This window comes from Dromaius novaehollandiae, chromosome 4 (assembly GCF_036370855.1).
Source record: "Dromaius novaehollandiae isolate bDroNov1 chromosome 4, bDroNov1.hap1, whole genome shotgun sequence".
NCBI classification, from domain to species: Eukaryota; Metazoa; Chordata; class Aves; order Casuariiformes; family Dromaiidae; genus Dromaius; species Dromaius novaehollandiae.
In genome coordinates, this window is record NC_088101.1 from 34,677,816 (window position 1) to 34,695,734 (window position 17,919).

Genomic DNA, 17,919 nt, shown 5'->3' on the forward strand with positions numbered 1-17,919 from the left:
GCTACAGGACACTTTTCTAATGCTGTAAAATCCAGCTATAGATAATTCCTGTTGTTTTTATTACTCTTTGAAAGGCTCCTGTAGCTAGCCACCAGGCTATGTGTTCTGATGAAGACTGATATTCAGGCAAAGGAGTTTTTTTTGTTTGTTTGGTGGTGTTTTTTTTTTTGTTTACCACCTACCATATATTTCTCCTCCTGGTTACCCATAGAAACCTCTAACTCAGTAGCCACTACTTTTCTCTTAGCAGTGGGTAACAATACAAAGTAAGCAGTATGCTGTGTGGCGCGTGTTTTGTTTCCCAGCCAACCCAGGTGTTAGTGACAGCAGCTTCCACTGGCTCCAAGTATCTCCTTATGTTTCCTGTGAGCTGTAAGATTGTGGATCAGAACTCTTGAATGTTCCCCTTCTTTCTTGATTTAGTACTCTCAAAATGTTTAGATTACTTTCTTGTTTTCATCTGTTTATTTTAGAGTAAAACTGGATACAGTTTGGTAATTTAGATTGAAACCCTCTTTCTTTTTTTGCTTGTTTCTGCAGTGCCCAGTTATATTTGCTTTCATTTGCACTTGTGTCAGTTTGTCCAGATTTGCAGTGTCACATGGACTGCATCATGGACTAGCCGTTACGAAGCAGTAGTGTGATGGCTGTGGTGCTTCTGTAAAGAACACAACCTTTCAACCATTCTACTGCTTTCTCTGCTATTCACAGTGTATTTAGCTTTTTTGCATTTCCTTGAATTGCAAACTGATGTCTAGCTTGCTGCTACCTTTATTTCTTAAAAAGTAGTAACTTCTGTTTATTATGCATATTGCTAAGTTGTTTGTGTGGTTAAGGCTAAGTCTTAGTTGCTGCACATGTTTATAATTTTTAAGTATCCTTTTATATTTCTTCTGTCTTCATGCTCAAGACTCCTCCTTATCTTGAATCTGTGGTGGTCACTGTGCAGCTCACTTAAGAGCAGACCAAACAATTATTATAGATGATCTTTGTGTTTCTTGCCCAACCATGCAGGGAAATGTGACAGTGGTCACCCTAAGGATTTATAATTCAAACACTGACTTATTTAAAACAAGATTAATTTTTCCTTAATTACATTTGTGTGCCTAAGAGCTTGTCTGTGTTTCAGTTTATGTAGCCTGAGGTAACAAGATATTCCCTTTCTCTACACAAAAAAAAAAAAAAAATTGCTGAATTTGAGATTTTTACCCAAGAGACTTTGGATAATATTTATTGTCAGGTTTCTTTTCAGTTTTTTCCTTGTCCATTAAAGTTGCATTTGTTAAAACACATTAGTTGGTTTCTCGATCAATTATTTCCTCTTCAAACTGGAAAAATGTTAGTATGCCAAGAACAAGTCTTGCTCTTGGAGCAATGTGGAATCACCAGCTAAAATAGGTCCCTGGTGAATTTACTGGTTTAGAATATTTTCTAATCACTCTTTTTCATGTTGGTCACTTCCACGCTTGACTCATCTCTTGCTGGGAAATTTTGGTATGCCAAAATTTAGCATAGGTTCTAAAGTTCACTTGCAAACTCCATGTTCTCTTTGTTGTAACAGCTTCTGGATAAATTTGAATACCAATATGTAATTATTAAGCATACAAGTAACACGTGGTTATAGAATACATTAAGTGTTCAATGTTAGCATGCTTAAAAGCCAGTAATTCATGATTGCTCATATGCTAGTTTGAAGAGTGCAACTTTACTCTCAAGCCCTGGAGTAAGTTTTTTCTTAGCTTTACCTTCTACCCTCTCCCATTTTATAGTGATTTGAGAGATCTTCCTGCATTCTGACCAAACTTCTCTATGTTACTTTAGTTGTTTGTTAATTGTTGTTTCTGATTGTTCAAGCTTTTTAGTGGGTAGTAACTTTTTTTCCTTAATTTTAAACTACTTGGAGATGCCTTCCAGGAGTCTGTAGCAAAGCAAGTCATTACTTTCCCCTCAGATTCAAACAGCATGATTCCAAGCCAATCTGTTGCATCTTAGAGCTGTAATTATTCTCTGACCAAAGAATAGAGATGCACTTACATGACTTATTTTGCCCCAAAACACTTCCAATGATTTAATATGCTTCCAAAGTGAATGGGAAGCACCAACGTATAGTAAATGTTCCTGCAGCTCAGACCAAAGATCCTTAATTGCATTTTGTTCATGAGCACTAGGACAGGAAAAGCATGTATGAGGTACTTTAATAAATTAGTCTGACTCCAAAGTCTTTTTATTTGGAAATGGTGTGGTTTTTAAATTTATTTTTAATCAGAAAGTACAAGAAAAAGTTTGTTCTTACTTTTGGTTATATATAATATAGCTACATACATAAAACTAATCGCTAGTGACATTCCTTAAATATTTGAATACAGAGGACAGAGTATTGCATTGTGAATTCTACAGAGCATCAGAATTGAATCAGGAAAATTAGTAGCTACTCTTTTGCAGGAAACAAGATACCAGTTGCTTCAGCTCCGACCTGCACAGCGAGCATCGTGGATTGGTTATGCTATTGCTTACCACCTGCTGGAAGATTATGAAATGGCAGCAAAAATCTTAGAGGAATTTAGGAAGACACAGCAGGTAAGAGGAAAACATGGAATTCCTATATCGATTGCTGCTTAAGCCAAAAAGAAAACGCTGTTTTCCTTTGTGATGTGAAGGCTTGGTGCAATTTCTTTAATCAAATTAAATTCCAAGTGCGTCCTAGAAGGATGAATTTTCTCATGTGTCTTGCTTTCCTACACAGACATCACCTGATAAAGTGGACTATGAGTACAGTGAACTGCTTCTGTATCAAAATCAAGTCCTCCGGGAGGCAGGACTATATAAAGAAGCTTTGGAGCATCTTTGTACGTATGAAAAGCAGATCTGTGATAAATTGGCTGTTGAAGAAACTAAAGGTAATTACTTCTGGAAGGTAGTATTATTTTGTATACGTGCATGTTTCTGTATTATGAATACTGTAGACAAAATAATTTTAGGGATACAGTATTTTTTTCACTGAGTTACTTGATGACAATTTATACCTTACTGTCAAGACCATGTGTACCTTTAAGAAGCTAAACTTTGTTTAAAAGAGCTTGGAGACTTCTGAATTTTAAGCATTCTTTGTAGTACTTTCTGTCTGTGTCTTGCATAATCAGGTAAGTATGTGTATCGAAAAGCAAAATAAAGTAGTCCTTTCCTGTTTTCTAGGTTCAGAAATAACAAAGATGATGGAAATACCTGTTCTTTGCATAAGCTGAGAAACTCCAAATAAAACTAACTTTTTTCAGATCAGCTGAATGCATAGTATACAATGGAATGCCTGTACTGTCAGCTTGTTCCTTCTTTTGCAATTTCATCTTTGCTTTGGTTTTAGATTTATGTAATTCCTCAGTAGTAAAAGACTGCCTGTCTTGCAGCTCTTTTGTGTCTATCATACTCCTCTCCTGAGGTAGATGTGCTCTGCTGATATTTTTGAGTATTTGGACAGATGATCCTGAATTGCTGCTTGAAAATTCTGTTTAGATAGTGTACCCAGACCCATCCCATTCCAGGCTGGATAGTGGTCCTGGCAAAGAGGCCACTTGTTGAAGGGGGCAGAATCATCTTCTGCAAAGTAGGAAGCTTTTAACTATACTCACTTTTGCAACATATGAAAACAGGTTCTTCAGCTGGGCAACCCAGTAGAAGCATCTGTTACTAATATTATAACATTATAGTATTAGAACAAACATAAATTATATTCCATACATAGAATTGCAGAATGGTGGAGGCTCGCTCTTGCATCTCTGTTTAGAGATGCACTTGTTCAGTAGTACGGCATGTTTCTCTCCTGCTTGATGTTTGCACTGTCCTGTCACTGTTTGTAAAACTTCCTACCTGTTGAAGGTATCGTTTGTTAGTGGACCACACTAGAATCTATCTGGATGATTGCTTGAAGCAAAGAGGTTTTTTAGCTCTACAATATTATGCACGTGGATTTTATAGCCTGCTTGTTAGTCCTGTTAACAGTAATCTCATGGTCTTGCAAGAAGAACCCTGAGCCACTACAATAGTGTGGCAAGTGTGTAGATGCAGGTGCTTCCTCAAGGAAAGTTACTGCAGGCAACTCACCACTGTCACTCACAGTGACTAGGTAACTTGGTTTGTATATAAATAGTAATGGGTGTAGGGATGCTATTTTTTCGGACATAGTAGCTCTGTTTTGGCATAAGCTGGAGCAAATTACTGGAAAAAGGAAATGTTCTTTTTACAGTCTGGTCATTTTCAACAGGGTACTACTGATTTAATTTTTTTTAAGCATAGCTCTTGTGATGATGTTAGTTCTTAGCTATTGTGCATGCTATAGAAAAGCCTGCTAATAAATGACTGCCCATGAATTTTATATGCACAAACAAAAGCCATTGTGAATGAAATGCAACTGGGTAAAGCTGGAAATAGCATGGGTATTTGCCATTGTTAGATTTAAGTTAGCAAAGCTAACTTGCACCTCAGGGGAAGAATTTAGGATTATGTTCCAGATTCTTTCATTATTACGGAGGGAGCTATTGATATTTTCCCTGGCATTCGATATTGCCTGTAGTTTCCAAGTTAGCCTATCTGTAGGTAGCAATGTCTTTTTACAAAATTATATATGGCAATTATGTGGCATAGAGAGGAAGAGAGGTAACAATGACTTTTGCATTTTGCTCTTGAAACAGGGCAAGAAAGTCCTGTTTTAATCTGGAATGACACGGTATGACCTCTTGTGTATAGTCTACTTCTGTTGCTAACAGCAGTAAATGCTGTATACAGTTGTTAGATCCAAATTTTACTTTTCACCATCATATCTTATAACCAAGTATGATTAAAAGCAAATGTGCTTGCACCATCCTGAGAGTTCATTAATGTGATTGATAGCTTGGTTTAAAAATTAAGTTAGTTCTATGAAATACCAGACTGAAGAACCATTTTTTTTATTTGCAGCTCTGCAATTTTAATTTGATTTTCAAGATGTTATATACATAAAATACCATGTACTGCTTTTAATTGTCTTGTGTAGTAAAAACTGTGCTTAAAGTAACCAGTCACTTCAGTAAGTGAGAATAAACGTGTGCATCTTGCTTTTAACATTAAATTTTCAAGTAAGCTCTACAGAGTTACTGGCTGAGATATGAAAACCTATTGTAAATGCATCTATTGTCAAAGTAAAAGCTTATCTGTCAGCTAGTTTGTGATGCCACAGTGATGATTTGTTTCTAAGAAATTAGAATCTGCATGAAGTTGAGGATTATCTAATTCTTACTGTAGAGTGATTAATATTACCTCGTTTTATTCTCCTGTTTCTTTAATTAAAAACTTCTTGGATTTTACACAGGAGAACTTCTGCTCCAACTTGGCAGGCTTGAAGAAGCAGCTGAAGTCTACAAAGGATTACAAGAAAGGAATCCTGAAAACTGGGCCTACTACAAAGGCCTAGAAAAGGCACTTAAACCAGGTAATGATTTGATATATTGTAGTAAGCAAGCTATTTCTGCACAAATGGCACTTCATATGTATTGAAATCTGGTGAACTTACTGAGAGCTATTTAAGGAAGCTTCCATTTATGTTCTGCGTTTTAGTTACAGTGTGTATATTTTTTTAAGGAAGGCTTTAGCTATTTCTTGTATTGTTTTTACTGTCTCTTATTTAAAACCAGAAAAACAAAAATGCAGTAATCTCATTGTGCATGGCTTAAAGAAGGGAATTTCTTAGAAGACAGTGTTAATTTAGAATTTTTCTTTTGCTCTTTGTCATCTTAATCTTGTGTTGTAGGTAACACATGTTTTTGGACAAAAGTGCAGTTGTCATGAATGGTTCTTTGTTCAAGAGTTTAGCACAGCATTGAGACAGAAGCCCATCCATCCATCCCCTTTTTTTTATATAAGAAAAAGGCAGTCATAACCACTGTTGGAAGAAGAACTTACAGACATTGAAAACCTGAAATCATTTACTAGTGCAAATTCAAAAAATGAAATGCAAATGAATATTCTTTAGGAAGTATACAGCAGGTAGTTGCTATATATTCTGACTTTTTAAAACTAGATATAATTATCAATTATATGATTATATAATTACATATATATGTAATTATATATGATATAATTACATAATTATCCCCACCATCACCACTTTCTGCCAAAAAGAAAGGAAAAAGTAAACTGTACATTTCTGTTCCAGCCAATATGTTGGAGAGGCTAAAGATCTATGAAGAGGCCTGGACTAAATACCCAAGAGGACTAGTTCCAAGAAGATTGCCGTTAAACTTTTTGTCAGGTAAGTGCATTTTTGACAAGCAGGTAGTGGCTAACACTCATGTTCTTCTCTTACATATTTGTTTTGACAGCATAAGCAGTCTAGAATTAATAAGTAATGTGTGGTAAAACAAAATCAACAGGTCTTTTTCCTCTCAAGGTGAAAAGTTTAAGGAATGTCTGGACAAGTTTCTAAGGATGAATTTCAGCAAAGGTTGTCCACCAGTCTTCAATACTTTGAGGTCATTGTACAAAGACAAGGAGAAGGTAGGAAAACTCTTCAGCTCTTTACATGACCTCTCTCATAGCTGAAAGTGGCCTTTTTCTTCAGTGCTTACTCTGTCAGCGCTGTTGCATGTTACCACCTAGTATATCTAGAAAAATCAAATACAAGCATACATAGCCCTGTGCCAAGTCAGTAAGTGTAAAAAACCAAAATTTGCTAATTATAAGCTGCTTAAGTGTTAACTAATTTAGAGAAAGCCTCTGTTAAAAACAGAGGTGAGATTGAGTGCATTCCCATGTATATGTGTTGTAATTTAGAATATAGCAAAAGTCTTTTACCAAGAACAACTAGTTTGGGTTACACCAAATAGTTCAAGTTAAAGGGAAATACCGTCTTACTTAGAGATTTTTTTTTTGTCTTGTGTTGTCTTGCACATATAGGTGGCAATTATAGAAGAGCTTGTGGTAGGTTATGAAACATCTCTAAGGAGCTGCAGGTTATTTAACCCAAATGGTGAGTGCTAAGAATGCAATATTTTATGGAAATACTGCGTGGTATGAGCAATATGTGACCATTCAGAGGCAGGAATCAGAGGGCAATGAAGAAATGGAGATAGCCTTTGTATCTCTGTTTTGAAAACACAGAACCAAACCACAGTTGCTTAAAATTGGACAGCTGTAATCCATTTGATGTGTATACTCAAAATCCACTTGCTTGTTTTAAATGTTTTACTGGATCCTGAAGAGTAATCATCTCTTTGCAGGTTTGAGTCCAAGAGTTCTATTTCAAGACTTAAGTTTCAAATTTTGCAGTTTCCTGGAGAATGATAAAGTTATGTAATAATGTTTATTTGCAGCAATATGAAACAAAAAGGAATTAATACCAGTTTGGTATGATAGTACAGTCTTCAGGTTTTCTTGGTTTGGATTTTTGGGGTGGGTTTTTGTTTGAGAATTGAAAAAATAGTTTTCCATGTTTTTGGCTGGCAACTATTTTGTTCTGTGGTATGGTTCTACATATATTGAATCTAGCCTTCATAGTTTCTTCTCTGGGGATTTTATGATGTTTCTTTTAGTTGTTTGCCCAACTGTTTTGTAACAGAAATTCTCTTAAAAAAATTAAAAAATAACTTTTACTGCATAAAATCTCAATAGAAGATGGTCATAAAATTTTGGAGAGTGATTATAATAGTGTAATAATTAAGATAGTATGAGTGACTTCCTACATTAATAAATGGGATCAACCTGAAAAATTTTAAGCACATTTTCACTGAAATTGTAAACAGCTAATTCCCTTCTTTGCAGAAACATCAATGCAATGCTTCCATATGAAACTGTCATCTAAGTTGCCTGTTAACTTTTTCTCTTGAGTTTAATGCTGTAATCTACAATATAACTGTGCAATACCTGTTTAAATTTTTCCAAGCCATTCAAATGCATTCATGCTTTTCTGATTTAAGGAAATGGGTTGCTGTGATTTCAGTTTAATTCAATATTTGCTTTGATGATAGTAAATTCTATTCAAATAAATATTTTCCACTACCTTAAAATAAACAGCCAAATGCATGTAATTGCATAGTTAATTTATATTGTAAGCTGAAAAACCAGAACCTTTTGGAAGGACTAGCACCCACCACCACCATCACTTTTTTTTTTTTTTTTTTTTTTTTTCTCCTTGCAAGGTGCTGTGCATCATGGTCATAATTAAGCAGTGAACTTAACTTTTAAGACTTCAGTACTTTGGATTTCAAGCAAAGCTCTCTAACTTTCAACATTGACTTGCATACAGGAGTGTTTCCTGTAGATGTAGCATAAAGATACGTTTAGGTGGAAGGTGACAATTTGTCAAAAGTAGAGATGAAAAGTCTTTTTAAAAGTTTGGAATAGAAAGGGACTGTTTTGTTTGAAAAATATTCAAATCTCTTGGTCGAAAACATAAATGTTGAATGTACTGGAATGCTTGCTGTGTTACTGGGCATGACTTGCATTTAGCAGGACTCCCTGCTATACCCTTGACCCAAAACAGTATTGAATAAAAAGCTGCCAAGACTTCCATGGAATGAATGTCTTATAGATGTTAGATGTATCGGGATATATTTGTACTATATGGCATGTGTGCTGTACATCATGCACTGAAGTCCTGCACCTTTTGACTGCCCAGATTAGTGGACTGGTTGGGACATGTTGCAACTCCCTGTTGAACCATCAACCCATTTTCTTTCCCTTAAAATCAGGGCATGGGAGGAGTACAGTAGGTGCCCAGGTCTTGCAAAACATGGGCTTGGTGCTTATCTGGACCTGGGAGTTTGGAAGCACTTCCAGGTTTTGTGCTGTAGCCTGATGTAGAGACAGAGTTAACTTCAGTGGCTGTATTTATAGGATTTTCCTTGTGGCATGTTGCTTGAATAAACCAAACAGGGAGGAAAAAAGCCCACTATTTTTCTCCCTCCAGATGATGGTAAAGAAGAACCTCCAACCACTTTACTCTGGGTCCAGTACTACTTGGCTCAACATTATGATAAAATTGGACAGCCATCCCTGGCTCTAGAATATATAAATGCTGCTATAGAAAGTACTCCCACTTTGATAGAACTCTTCCTTGTGAAGGCAAAAATCTATAAGGTAAGCTTGTTTGGCTTATTCTTGGTGATCAGAGGTTATTATTTTATGCCGGAAGATCTTTATCACTGCTTATGCTTTCCTGTAATGACTTTGTCATGAACATTGAAATGCTAACTTTTGCTTGAGCAAGACGTATGTAGGATCCATGGAAAAGTTTCATGAATTTTAGTGAGTTTCCAGATAAGTGGTGGGATTTGGAGTTTTTTGTTTGTTTTACTGTGTATGAATAAGCTCACATGAAGATTTTTAAGTGAATATAGGAAAAGTATACTGCAAAATGTGCATCATCATCAATTCACAGTTTATTTAAGCATTAATAATCACACAAATGAATTCGTATTTTTAAATGCCTTCTCTTTATTTTTGTTTTCAGATTCAAAACCAATTTCTCAAATCCACTACTGTAGTTCGTCAGAGTGGGATTAACCAAAGTGTCTCTTAGGCATTTTCAGGAAATTTTTCTAGTGCTAAAAGACTTGTAACTCCATAATGGGGGAAAGTAATTTTTTTTTGCTTTTTTCCTTTAAAGATCTTTTCTTTTCCTAAAGAGAGCTAATTATAAAAAAGAAAAGTCTAAAGAATTTGCTTATGGTATTGAACAGTCAGTGGATAAAGTATGCATGTTTATAATTATTGAGCTTAAATTTAAATTTCTTTCTCTTTAAGCATGCTGGGAATATTAAAGAAGCTGCAAGGTGGATGGATGAGGCTCAGGCTTTGGACACAGCAGACAGATTTATCAACTCCAAATGTGCAAAATATATGTTGAAAGCAAACTTCATTAAAGAAGCAGAAGAAATGTGTTCTAAGTTTACGAGGGTTGGTTGTGTTTAATTTATAGCTGTTTTGAATAATATGTGGGGCAAATCCCCTGCGGAATATTTTGTTTGTGTTTACTGTTATCTAACTTTTATGATCTTAAGGCTTAGCTCAATCAGCAAGTCTCTGGAAGAAACAAATGGCAGTTTCAGTAAAAATCCCTGTGGGTGTCAGTGTCAGGCCACATGTTAGAACGCTTCTGCCATTTCTCTTCGTGCTGCAAAGCATTATATACTTGTACATCATTTAAAAAACACTGAATGAATACCTTTTCTATCTGAAAAATGAGGAAATGTCACAGGTAAATGGTCACCACCTGGCTATTCATTATGTATTTCTGGCTCCCAAAAAGTTGAATGTAGAGGAATGATTTTCTTCACTTTGGAGCCCTGATTAATGAACCAAGCAATTCCATCTTGTTCTTTGCTTGAGGTAGTGTTTTGGGTGGAGGAAACAGAAACCTCAGTGGAAATGTGGGACTACATAAATAAAGATTATGGCCTTTTGGTACATTTGTACTCTGACATATTAAGGAATAACCTTAATTATGGCAATTTCTAACATGCAGGAATCCAGTTTTGAAATTTAACATTTTTGATGGCCCTTTTATGTGTGCTTTTAACTAGAGTGAGATACAAGAAATAGCTGTTGACAAGTTGAGTGAGATAAATTTTTGATAACGCTGTTTTTCCTTTCAGGAAGGAACCTCGGCGGTAGAGAACTTGAATGAAATGCAGTGCATGTGGTTTCAGACAGAATGTGCGCAAGCTTACAAAGCAATGAATAAATTTGGAGAAGCACTTAAGAAATGCCATGAAATTGAGAGAGTATGTATCTAGTTAAACTGCCTAGGCTGGAAATGCTTGCTTAAATTTACCATGCTGATATATTTCCTTTTTGAACAATATGCTCATAAGTATGCTTCCTGCAGCTCCTGCAGAGATCTTGTTTTCTACTGGATACTGGAGGATTGATCAAACTACATTTTCTCATTAAAAAAAATAACTTTGTAATATATGTATTGGAAAGAGAGATTGTATGAAGTATTTTGAAGGTACAGGAAAGAACAGAATATTTGCAAAAATAGTCTTATTTGAGGCAGGGTATGTGAAAACAGGTATTTGGGTACAACCCAAAAGTGTATGTACTTTAAGTCCGAAAAAGATCACTGAACTGACAAGTCTAGCCTTAAAAAAAAGAACAAAAAAAACCCCAAAAAAACAAAAAGAAGTCATCTTGGTTATTGTCTCGTTAAGTATAGTGTCTTAATAGAATACATGTAAAAACCTATTAAAAAAACTGGAAGAGATCCTTTCCCTTTAGAAAAAAGAAAAAGCTCTAGATTAAAAGGAACTATTAGAACTATAAAGACTTAAAGACTTTCTACTTTAAGTAGAAATTGTATCCAGAAAGGGGAAAAGAGAACATTTGCACATTAAATGCAGATCCATAATTAGGTAAGCTTAAAAAAGAGTTTGGATTTAAAACTTCCTAAAAAATTAAAAAAAAAAAAAAAAAAAAAAAACACAATTTTCCCAAACACATTAGGAGCCAGAAACAAGACAAGATAGTTGAGGTGTAAAGGAAGTGCTCAAAGGGGAGTACTTAGCAAAGCTATGCCTTTTTACAAATGGAGAGACTTAAGGAGATTTAAAACATTCTGTTCACTCCAGTCCTCTAAAGAAACTTGGTTAGGAAACTGCTCAACTGTTACCCTTGTAACGTAAATCACTCCGGGTACCAGAAGAGGGTAGCAAATGTAGTGCTGACTTGGAAACAATTCTGAGAATGCCATCTAAGGAATTGAGTCACTACATTTAATTTATTTATTGGATTAATTGAAGGTGTAGTAAAGATAGATAAATATGTTGTATTCAGAAAACATTAACAAAGCTTTTGTAAGAAGCAGCATTGCCCTTAATTATGTTCTAGAGATGCCAGCTATGCTTATGGCAGTCTAGTTGACTAAAATCTGTTCTGGATTTCAGAAACACTTTTGATATGATCCTTCACATCTTAAAGGGACTAAGCTGTCCTAGAAAAAGAAAGGAAATTGATCATGGATTTAAGAGCTGGTTAGTGGCTGGGAAACAGTAGGAGCAAATAGTCAGTTTTCACATGAAAAGGTGTTTACCACAGAGCATGCATGACCATCTCTATATGGTATCCATTGTTTAATATATTGATAAATGATCAGAGAAAGGGGGTGAATAGTGTGAGGACAGCATTTACTGATAATGTAAAGTGATTAAAAAAGGTGGCCACAGGAAGTTGCAGAGAGGGTTCTCACAATACTGAGTGAAAAAATGACATGTGAAACATAATGTTCAACAACGTAGTTGGAGAGGGAAGAACAAGAACCCTTTGCATATGCATAAGCAGTAATGGGCCCCACATGAGTTATTGCTGCTCAGGAAAGAAGTCTTGGAATTATTATAGACAGTGCTGCAAAAGCCATTGTGTTAGTGTAGCAGTCAAAAAGGCAAACCGTGTGGGGAATTATGAAGAGACTAGAGAATAAAACAAAATATTTTCCTGCCGTTGTATAAATTCATGGTACTGTTTACATATGAATATCATACTTGGTTCCTGTCACCTCCTTAAAAAATGAGCTAGTAAAACATGAGCTATGGAATAACTTCCCCATTAAGAGGGTGCGATTAGTTTATCACACTATTTTATCCTCAGCTTTGACAAGCAACAACTGAGTTAAGGTTAGGGAAAAAGCTCCATGTGATAATAAGCACATGGAGAAGCTGAAGAGGGGAAGGACTTCTCACTGTTTCACAAACAAAAACAAAGGGACATCAGGTGACAATGAGGCAGCAGATCTTAAGCAAAAGGAAGTACTTTCTCACACCACATGTGATTAAAGGGTGGAATTTGTTTCCACACTATTTTGTGGAAGTCAAAGGTATAAACTAAAAAGTTAGACAAGTTCATAGAAGGAAAAATTTCAAGTACTATTTAAATATAACAAGGGTGGAACCTTTTTCCATAAACTGCAAATTGTCAGAGGGTGGTTACTATTAAAGAGGTTGCGGATTGGGTGAATCTTGGTTCTGACCTAAGATAACTTCTGTGTTTTTTACTATGACTTTATTTTGTTTCGGTTGTACATTAATTTTTTGAAACATGAGTTACTTGTTAAACAGCAGTCTTTTAGTAAATTACTCTATACTTTTTTTGGAAAACGTGTATAAATAAATCAAGGTTTACTTCCAATTGCAGATGCTTGCTAAATAATGTTCTGTTGTGTTAGCATTTTGTAGAAATCACAGATGACCAGTTTGACTTCCACACTTACTGTATGAGGAAGATTACGCTTAGGTCTTACGTGGACTTGCTAAAACTAGAAGATGTACTTCGACAACATCCATTTTACTTCAAGGCCGCACGAATTGCCATAGAGATATATTTGAAGCTGCATGATAATCCCCTAACAGATGAAAATAAAGAACATGAGGCTGATACAGGTATTTCACCCTCATGATTTATTGTATATGCAGTTTCACTAGTTAATATTTTGTGAAGACCTAATATTCTTACAGTTGACAGATCCCCAAAGTAAGGGGGCTTTTTTGCAACTGAAAGTGGGCAGTTGTAACTTGGCCTGCAAGATTAGTGCAGTGAAAGTTAAACTAATGCATATTTTTGTTTATCTAGGCATTAAACATATCTCTAGCAATTACAGAATTTCTTGGGTAAAATCATATTTTTGTTATGAAAATATCTGGGAATACATGGAATTCTCATGGTGGTTAATCCGTGAAGAAACAGTGAAGCAGGTGTGCTTGGAGTGACTCATTCTAAGCTTTTATCAGTATGCAGAGGTTCAATTAGTAGCCACATAAACCTTGTCATCTTTCGCTATTGATGCAAAAATGACATTTAAATCCTTTATTTTCTTTTCTCTGTCCATTTTCTGGGTGAAGAACAGCTTAAGTAATTATGGCCTGGGGCACCTCAAGTGGTATGAATAGAAGCAGCTGAATCCTTCAAAAGGAATTTGTCCAGTTTTAAGATTTACCATCTCAGTTCATTTGTATAGCTTTAGGTTCAAATTAAGAAAGGTGGAAATGTAATAGAATTTCTCATAGCTGATTTTTGATGCTTTTAAAGCATGGAGAATTAATTTAAATTGAAGAGAGGCACAATCTGAATGTGAATCAAATGTAAAATGTCTATAGGGTGTTAAAAGCAAAACTGGGCATTAAAAGCAAAACTGAAACTGCCTATGCCCAAAATATTACTGTTTCACCTTATTTCTGTTAAACCATTTAATCACTACATTAAAGATAACTTTCCTGTTGTGTAATGCCTAAGGAATAAATCAATGTGTATTGGTTTGTATTTTTACTCCTGGCACTACATTTGTGAAGTCATGCGGTAATTACTTGGTCCTGCCTTCAGCTTGTTATACTATTGTTCTAATTCCTATTGCTCTGATTTCAGAAAGGAATTTGTGAATTATGAAGCAGTAGCATAGACTGTCAAATTTTTGTATTGCTAGTAAATAAACTCTTAAAAATGCAATGGCAGCCTTACTAGTTAGTAAATATGATTTTAGAATAAATACAGTAACTGACAACTGATTGAGATGGGATAATGTTAGAAGTCAGCATAGTCTGTGTTTTGCCCTTTGTCTGTTTACAGCAAATATGTCTGACAAGGAGCTAAAGAAGCTACGAAATAAGCAGAGAAGAGCTCAGAAGAAAGCACAGCTGGAGGAGGAGAAGAAAAATGCTGAGAAAGAAAAGCAACAGAGGAATCAGAAAAAGAAGAAAGATGATGATGATGAAGAAATTGGAGGTCCAAAAGAAGAACTTATCCCTGAAAAACTGGCAAAGGTGCTTGCTAACGTAATATTAAGCAGTTGGTTTGGAGAAGAGTCAAATTTGTAGAAAAGTTACTATGAACATGCACATAATTTGAGAGCCATTCAGATAACATGTTTGGTTTTTGTGTGGCTTCTCTTCCCAAGTGGCATGTCTTATGAAACAAATGTTTCTGGGATAGTTTGCTGGGTATACTGTCAAAAATGTGACAAAATCACTGCTTCTGCTTCTCATTCTCAAAGGCAGCAGTCAAGAAGTCATAGACACTTTGCTGCAGATGGAATTATCTTCATATATGAATTGCACTAGCTTGCTGATTATATCCGATCTCTAGTTAAGCAGATGGAAATCTTTCTGTTCTGTAGGCAGGATGATTGTCATCACCCCTATGGCCTACAGTAATTTCTGGTTTATATGAGCACAGGCAATCTGTGGAACAAATAGGGCAAATGGGAGACACTAAGAAACTGAATGCTTTAACAGCATTTGTTTGCAATTTGTTTTGAATGCAAACAAATAAAAGGATAAAGAATCTGTTTAGAAACAGCAGTAGACTAGGCTGAGATGGATTTTGAGGTTTGAATTAAGAATGTAGAGATGTGTAGAAGGGAGATGATCCAGAAGACTGTTTCTGTGATACAAGTTGTACCTGGAAGGAGCAGGAAAGCATTTGGAAAAAGTGTAGAGAATGGTATTGAAAGAAGTACACTGGAAAAATTAATTTCTAGTAATAGCAGTAGGGATAGTATCCAAGTACTGATAGATACAGCATTCAGTATCTTCATGTCACAAGGATGACTGTTGTTGGCTCTTGGAGGGCAATATTTGAAATCTGAGACAGTGAACTTCATTATAGAGCCAGGAAGCAAGTGGCTTTATAAAAACTAGATTAGGAATACTGTCTGGAGTATTCCTATTGCTTAGCTTGCTGGTTGCAAGAAAAAGCAGTTTTGTTACAGTGCAAATTGGGAATGAAACTGCCTCAACGATGCATGTTGAAATTGAATTCTGATGTAGTGGGATATCCTAGGAAAATCTAGTCTGCTGCCAAGATTGTAGGGAAATAGTTACAGCTATATAATGCAGCCCTTTGGCAAATCTTCCCTACTTAGCGGAAGGTCTCTACACAGAGTTTCAAAATCAGTTGGCCGGGGTCCGAAGACTATTTTAGATGTAGTTGGTCACCTGCAAACCTTTTTCCTGGAAAAGTTACACCTGGACTTGATTGGTTGATACGTAGCCTTGGCATTAAAGACATAGCTTTGAAATCTGTTATAATATTAAACAGTTTCAGCATGCAGTTTTAACCGATGCATGTGAACTCATAATGGCATGTACAAATAGTTGAAAATATTTTATGAAAACTGCTAAAGTATATGATCAGCTGGGAATTACGTAAGGTGTCCATCATTGTCTTCAGCTCAGTTATTTCTGCAGTGCAAATAGTGTATTGTTTTAACATTACTAAATTGTCATTGATGGACTACAACTAAATTTTGTAACCGATTCCTATAGAACAGCTATATTCACGAAAACATAAGTAAGAAGGACAACAGATGGTTCTTGTTCTAATTATCCTCAATCTCTAAATGCATGAGAGCTTTCTGTAAAGAATCTTGGCACAGAATTATTTGCGTTAAAGCAGTCCATTTACTGGATTATGCTAACTGAGCCCTAGTGACCATGGTGAATATCTAGTTGCCTCAAACATCTTTAAATTAGTTGCCATTAGTATCTTAGCTAAGAATGTTGCTATGACTTGACAGCCTTCAGGAACCTTTCTGAAGCTTGCGTGAACAGACTCAGTTGTGAGCATAAAGTAGTCATAAATATCTCTGTTGCCTGTATGTGTAGATCTGGTGGGTTGCCTTCTGAGAGTAACTCTTTCTGATGTGACTCAAAATCAGAAACAACTAATTCCTCTTGTTGGGGAGTTGGTCAATAGTTTTAAGTTTTGTGGCTTAGCTGTGTGATGATTCTTTGATTCTGTAGGTTGAAGCACCTTTGGAAGAAGCCATTAAATTTTTAATGCCGCTGAAGAATTTAGTGAAGAACAAAATAGATACTCATCTTTTTGCCTTTGAGATTTATTTCCGAAAAGGTAGGTGAGAAAACTAGTGAAAGAAAGTAAATTGTGATTCTTAAAGTTGTATATTCAAATTTATGCAAAAAATATTGATGAGATATAAGCAGTCAGTGCCTGCAGATGCATATAACTTTTCATTGGACAGACACCCCAGCCATCAGCATTCTGTGAAGAATCAGAAGTTTGAAACGCTAGGTGATTATCCCATTTCTTTGCTGTGAGCCATGAGACTGTAGAATTAATTCTCCCAACTTGCATTTCTCCTAGTTACTCATTTTCATCTGTAGTCATTCATCAAATTCAAGTGTTGACAAAACTATTTGCTGTATAATTTAGAAATGCTATGCAGTTGCTATGAAAAGTGGGCTTTTGAGCTACTTCTGGTAGCTACTTGACTTTTGAATTCTTCTGGTATCAGTTAAATATTATGCTTTAAGAGCTTATTACATTCAAATGTAGTCACTAGTTTGAAAAGTAATTCAGTGGTTAAAGGAGTGTTAGAAAAATGGCTTTTGTAGCATGCTCAGCTTTTAATTTGTTCTGATCATTGTAATTTCAAACGCTAAATAATACTGCAACACAATGCAGTTAGTTCCAACTACAGTTTTTTGACCCTTTGTCAATGCTTTCTTTTCCAGAGAAGTTCCTTCTGATGCTTCAGTCTGTGAAGAGAGCATTTGCTATTGACTCCAGTCATCCTTGGCTTCACGAGTGTATGATTCATCTCTTCAGCAGTGGTATGTATCTAATATGACTTCATCTGTGCATGCCTCCATCTGATATCTAACTTACATACAGTCATTGGTTTTAGTTCTCATACTGTTTACACAATTCATTCAAAATATTTAATATGCATATTGGAAAGCTTTTTAAACAAGTGACTTGTGTTAAAATTAAGTATCTTTATGAGTACAGCTGGGTTTAGTAACTATTTCAACAGGTATTAGTAAGTCTCTTTAAGATTTTAAGGAGTATAATGTGCCTCTGAAAGAGTAAGTGAACTCACTGGTGGTTGCAGAAATGGGAACTGCAGAATGAAGAATGTGGCTTCTCTGCTCGCAGCCTGTGTCAGTG

At 35.6% G+C, this 17,919-nt stretch overlaps 1 protein-coding gene across 1 annotated transcript in view; it reads left to right on the forward strand.

The window, feature by feature from the left end:
- Positions 1-17,919, forward strand: part of NAA15 (N-alpha-acetyltransferase 15, NatA auxiliary subunit) — a 43,099-nt gene that overhangs the window by 18,947 nt on the left and 6,233 nt on the right. Inside the window, exons 5-17 of the mRNA XM_064510724.1 lie at positions 2,443-2,577; positions 2,744-2,897; positions 5,339-5,458; positions 6,182-6,277; positions 6,416-6,522; positions 6,922-6,994; positions 8,933-9,102; positions 9,769-9,921; positions 10,620-10,748; positions 13,184-13,397; positions 14,578-14,771; positions 16,752-16,860; positions 17,484-17,582. Coding sequence (XP_064366794.1) covers positions 2,443-2,577; positions 2,744-2,897; positions 5,339-5,458; positions 6,182-6,277; positions 6,416-6,522; positions 6,922-6,994; positions 8,933-9,102; positions 9,769-9,921; positions 10,620-10,748; positions 13,184-13,397; positions 14,578-14,771; positions 16,752-16,860; positions 17,484-17,582 — 1,753 coding nt within the window. The remainder of the gene's footprint in view (positions 1-2,442; positions 2,578-2,743; positions 2,898-5,338; positions 5,459-6,181; positions 6,278-6,415; positions 6,523-6,921; positions 6,995-8,932; positions 9,103-9,768; positions 9,922-10,619; positions 10,749-13,183; positions 13,398-14,577; positions 14,772-16,751; positions 16,861-17,483; positions 17,583-17,919) is intronic.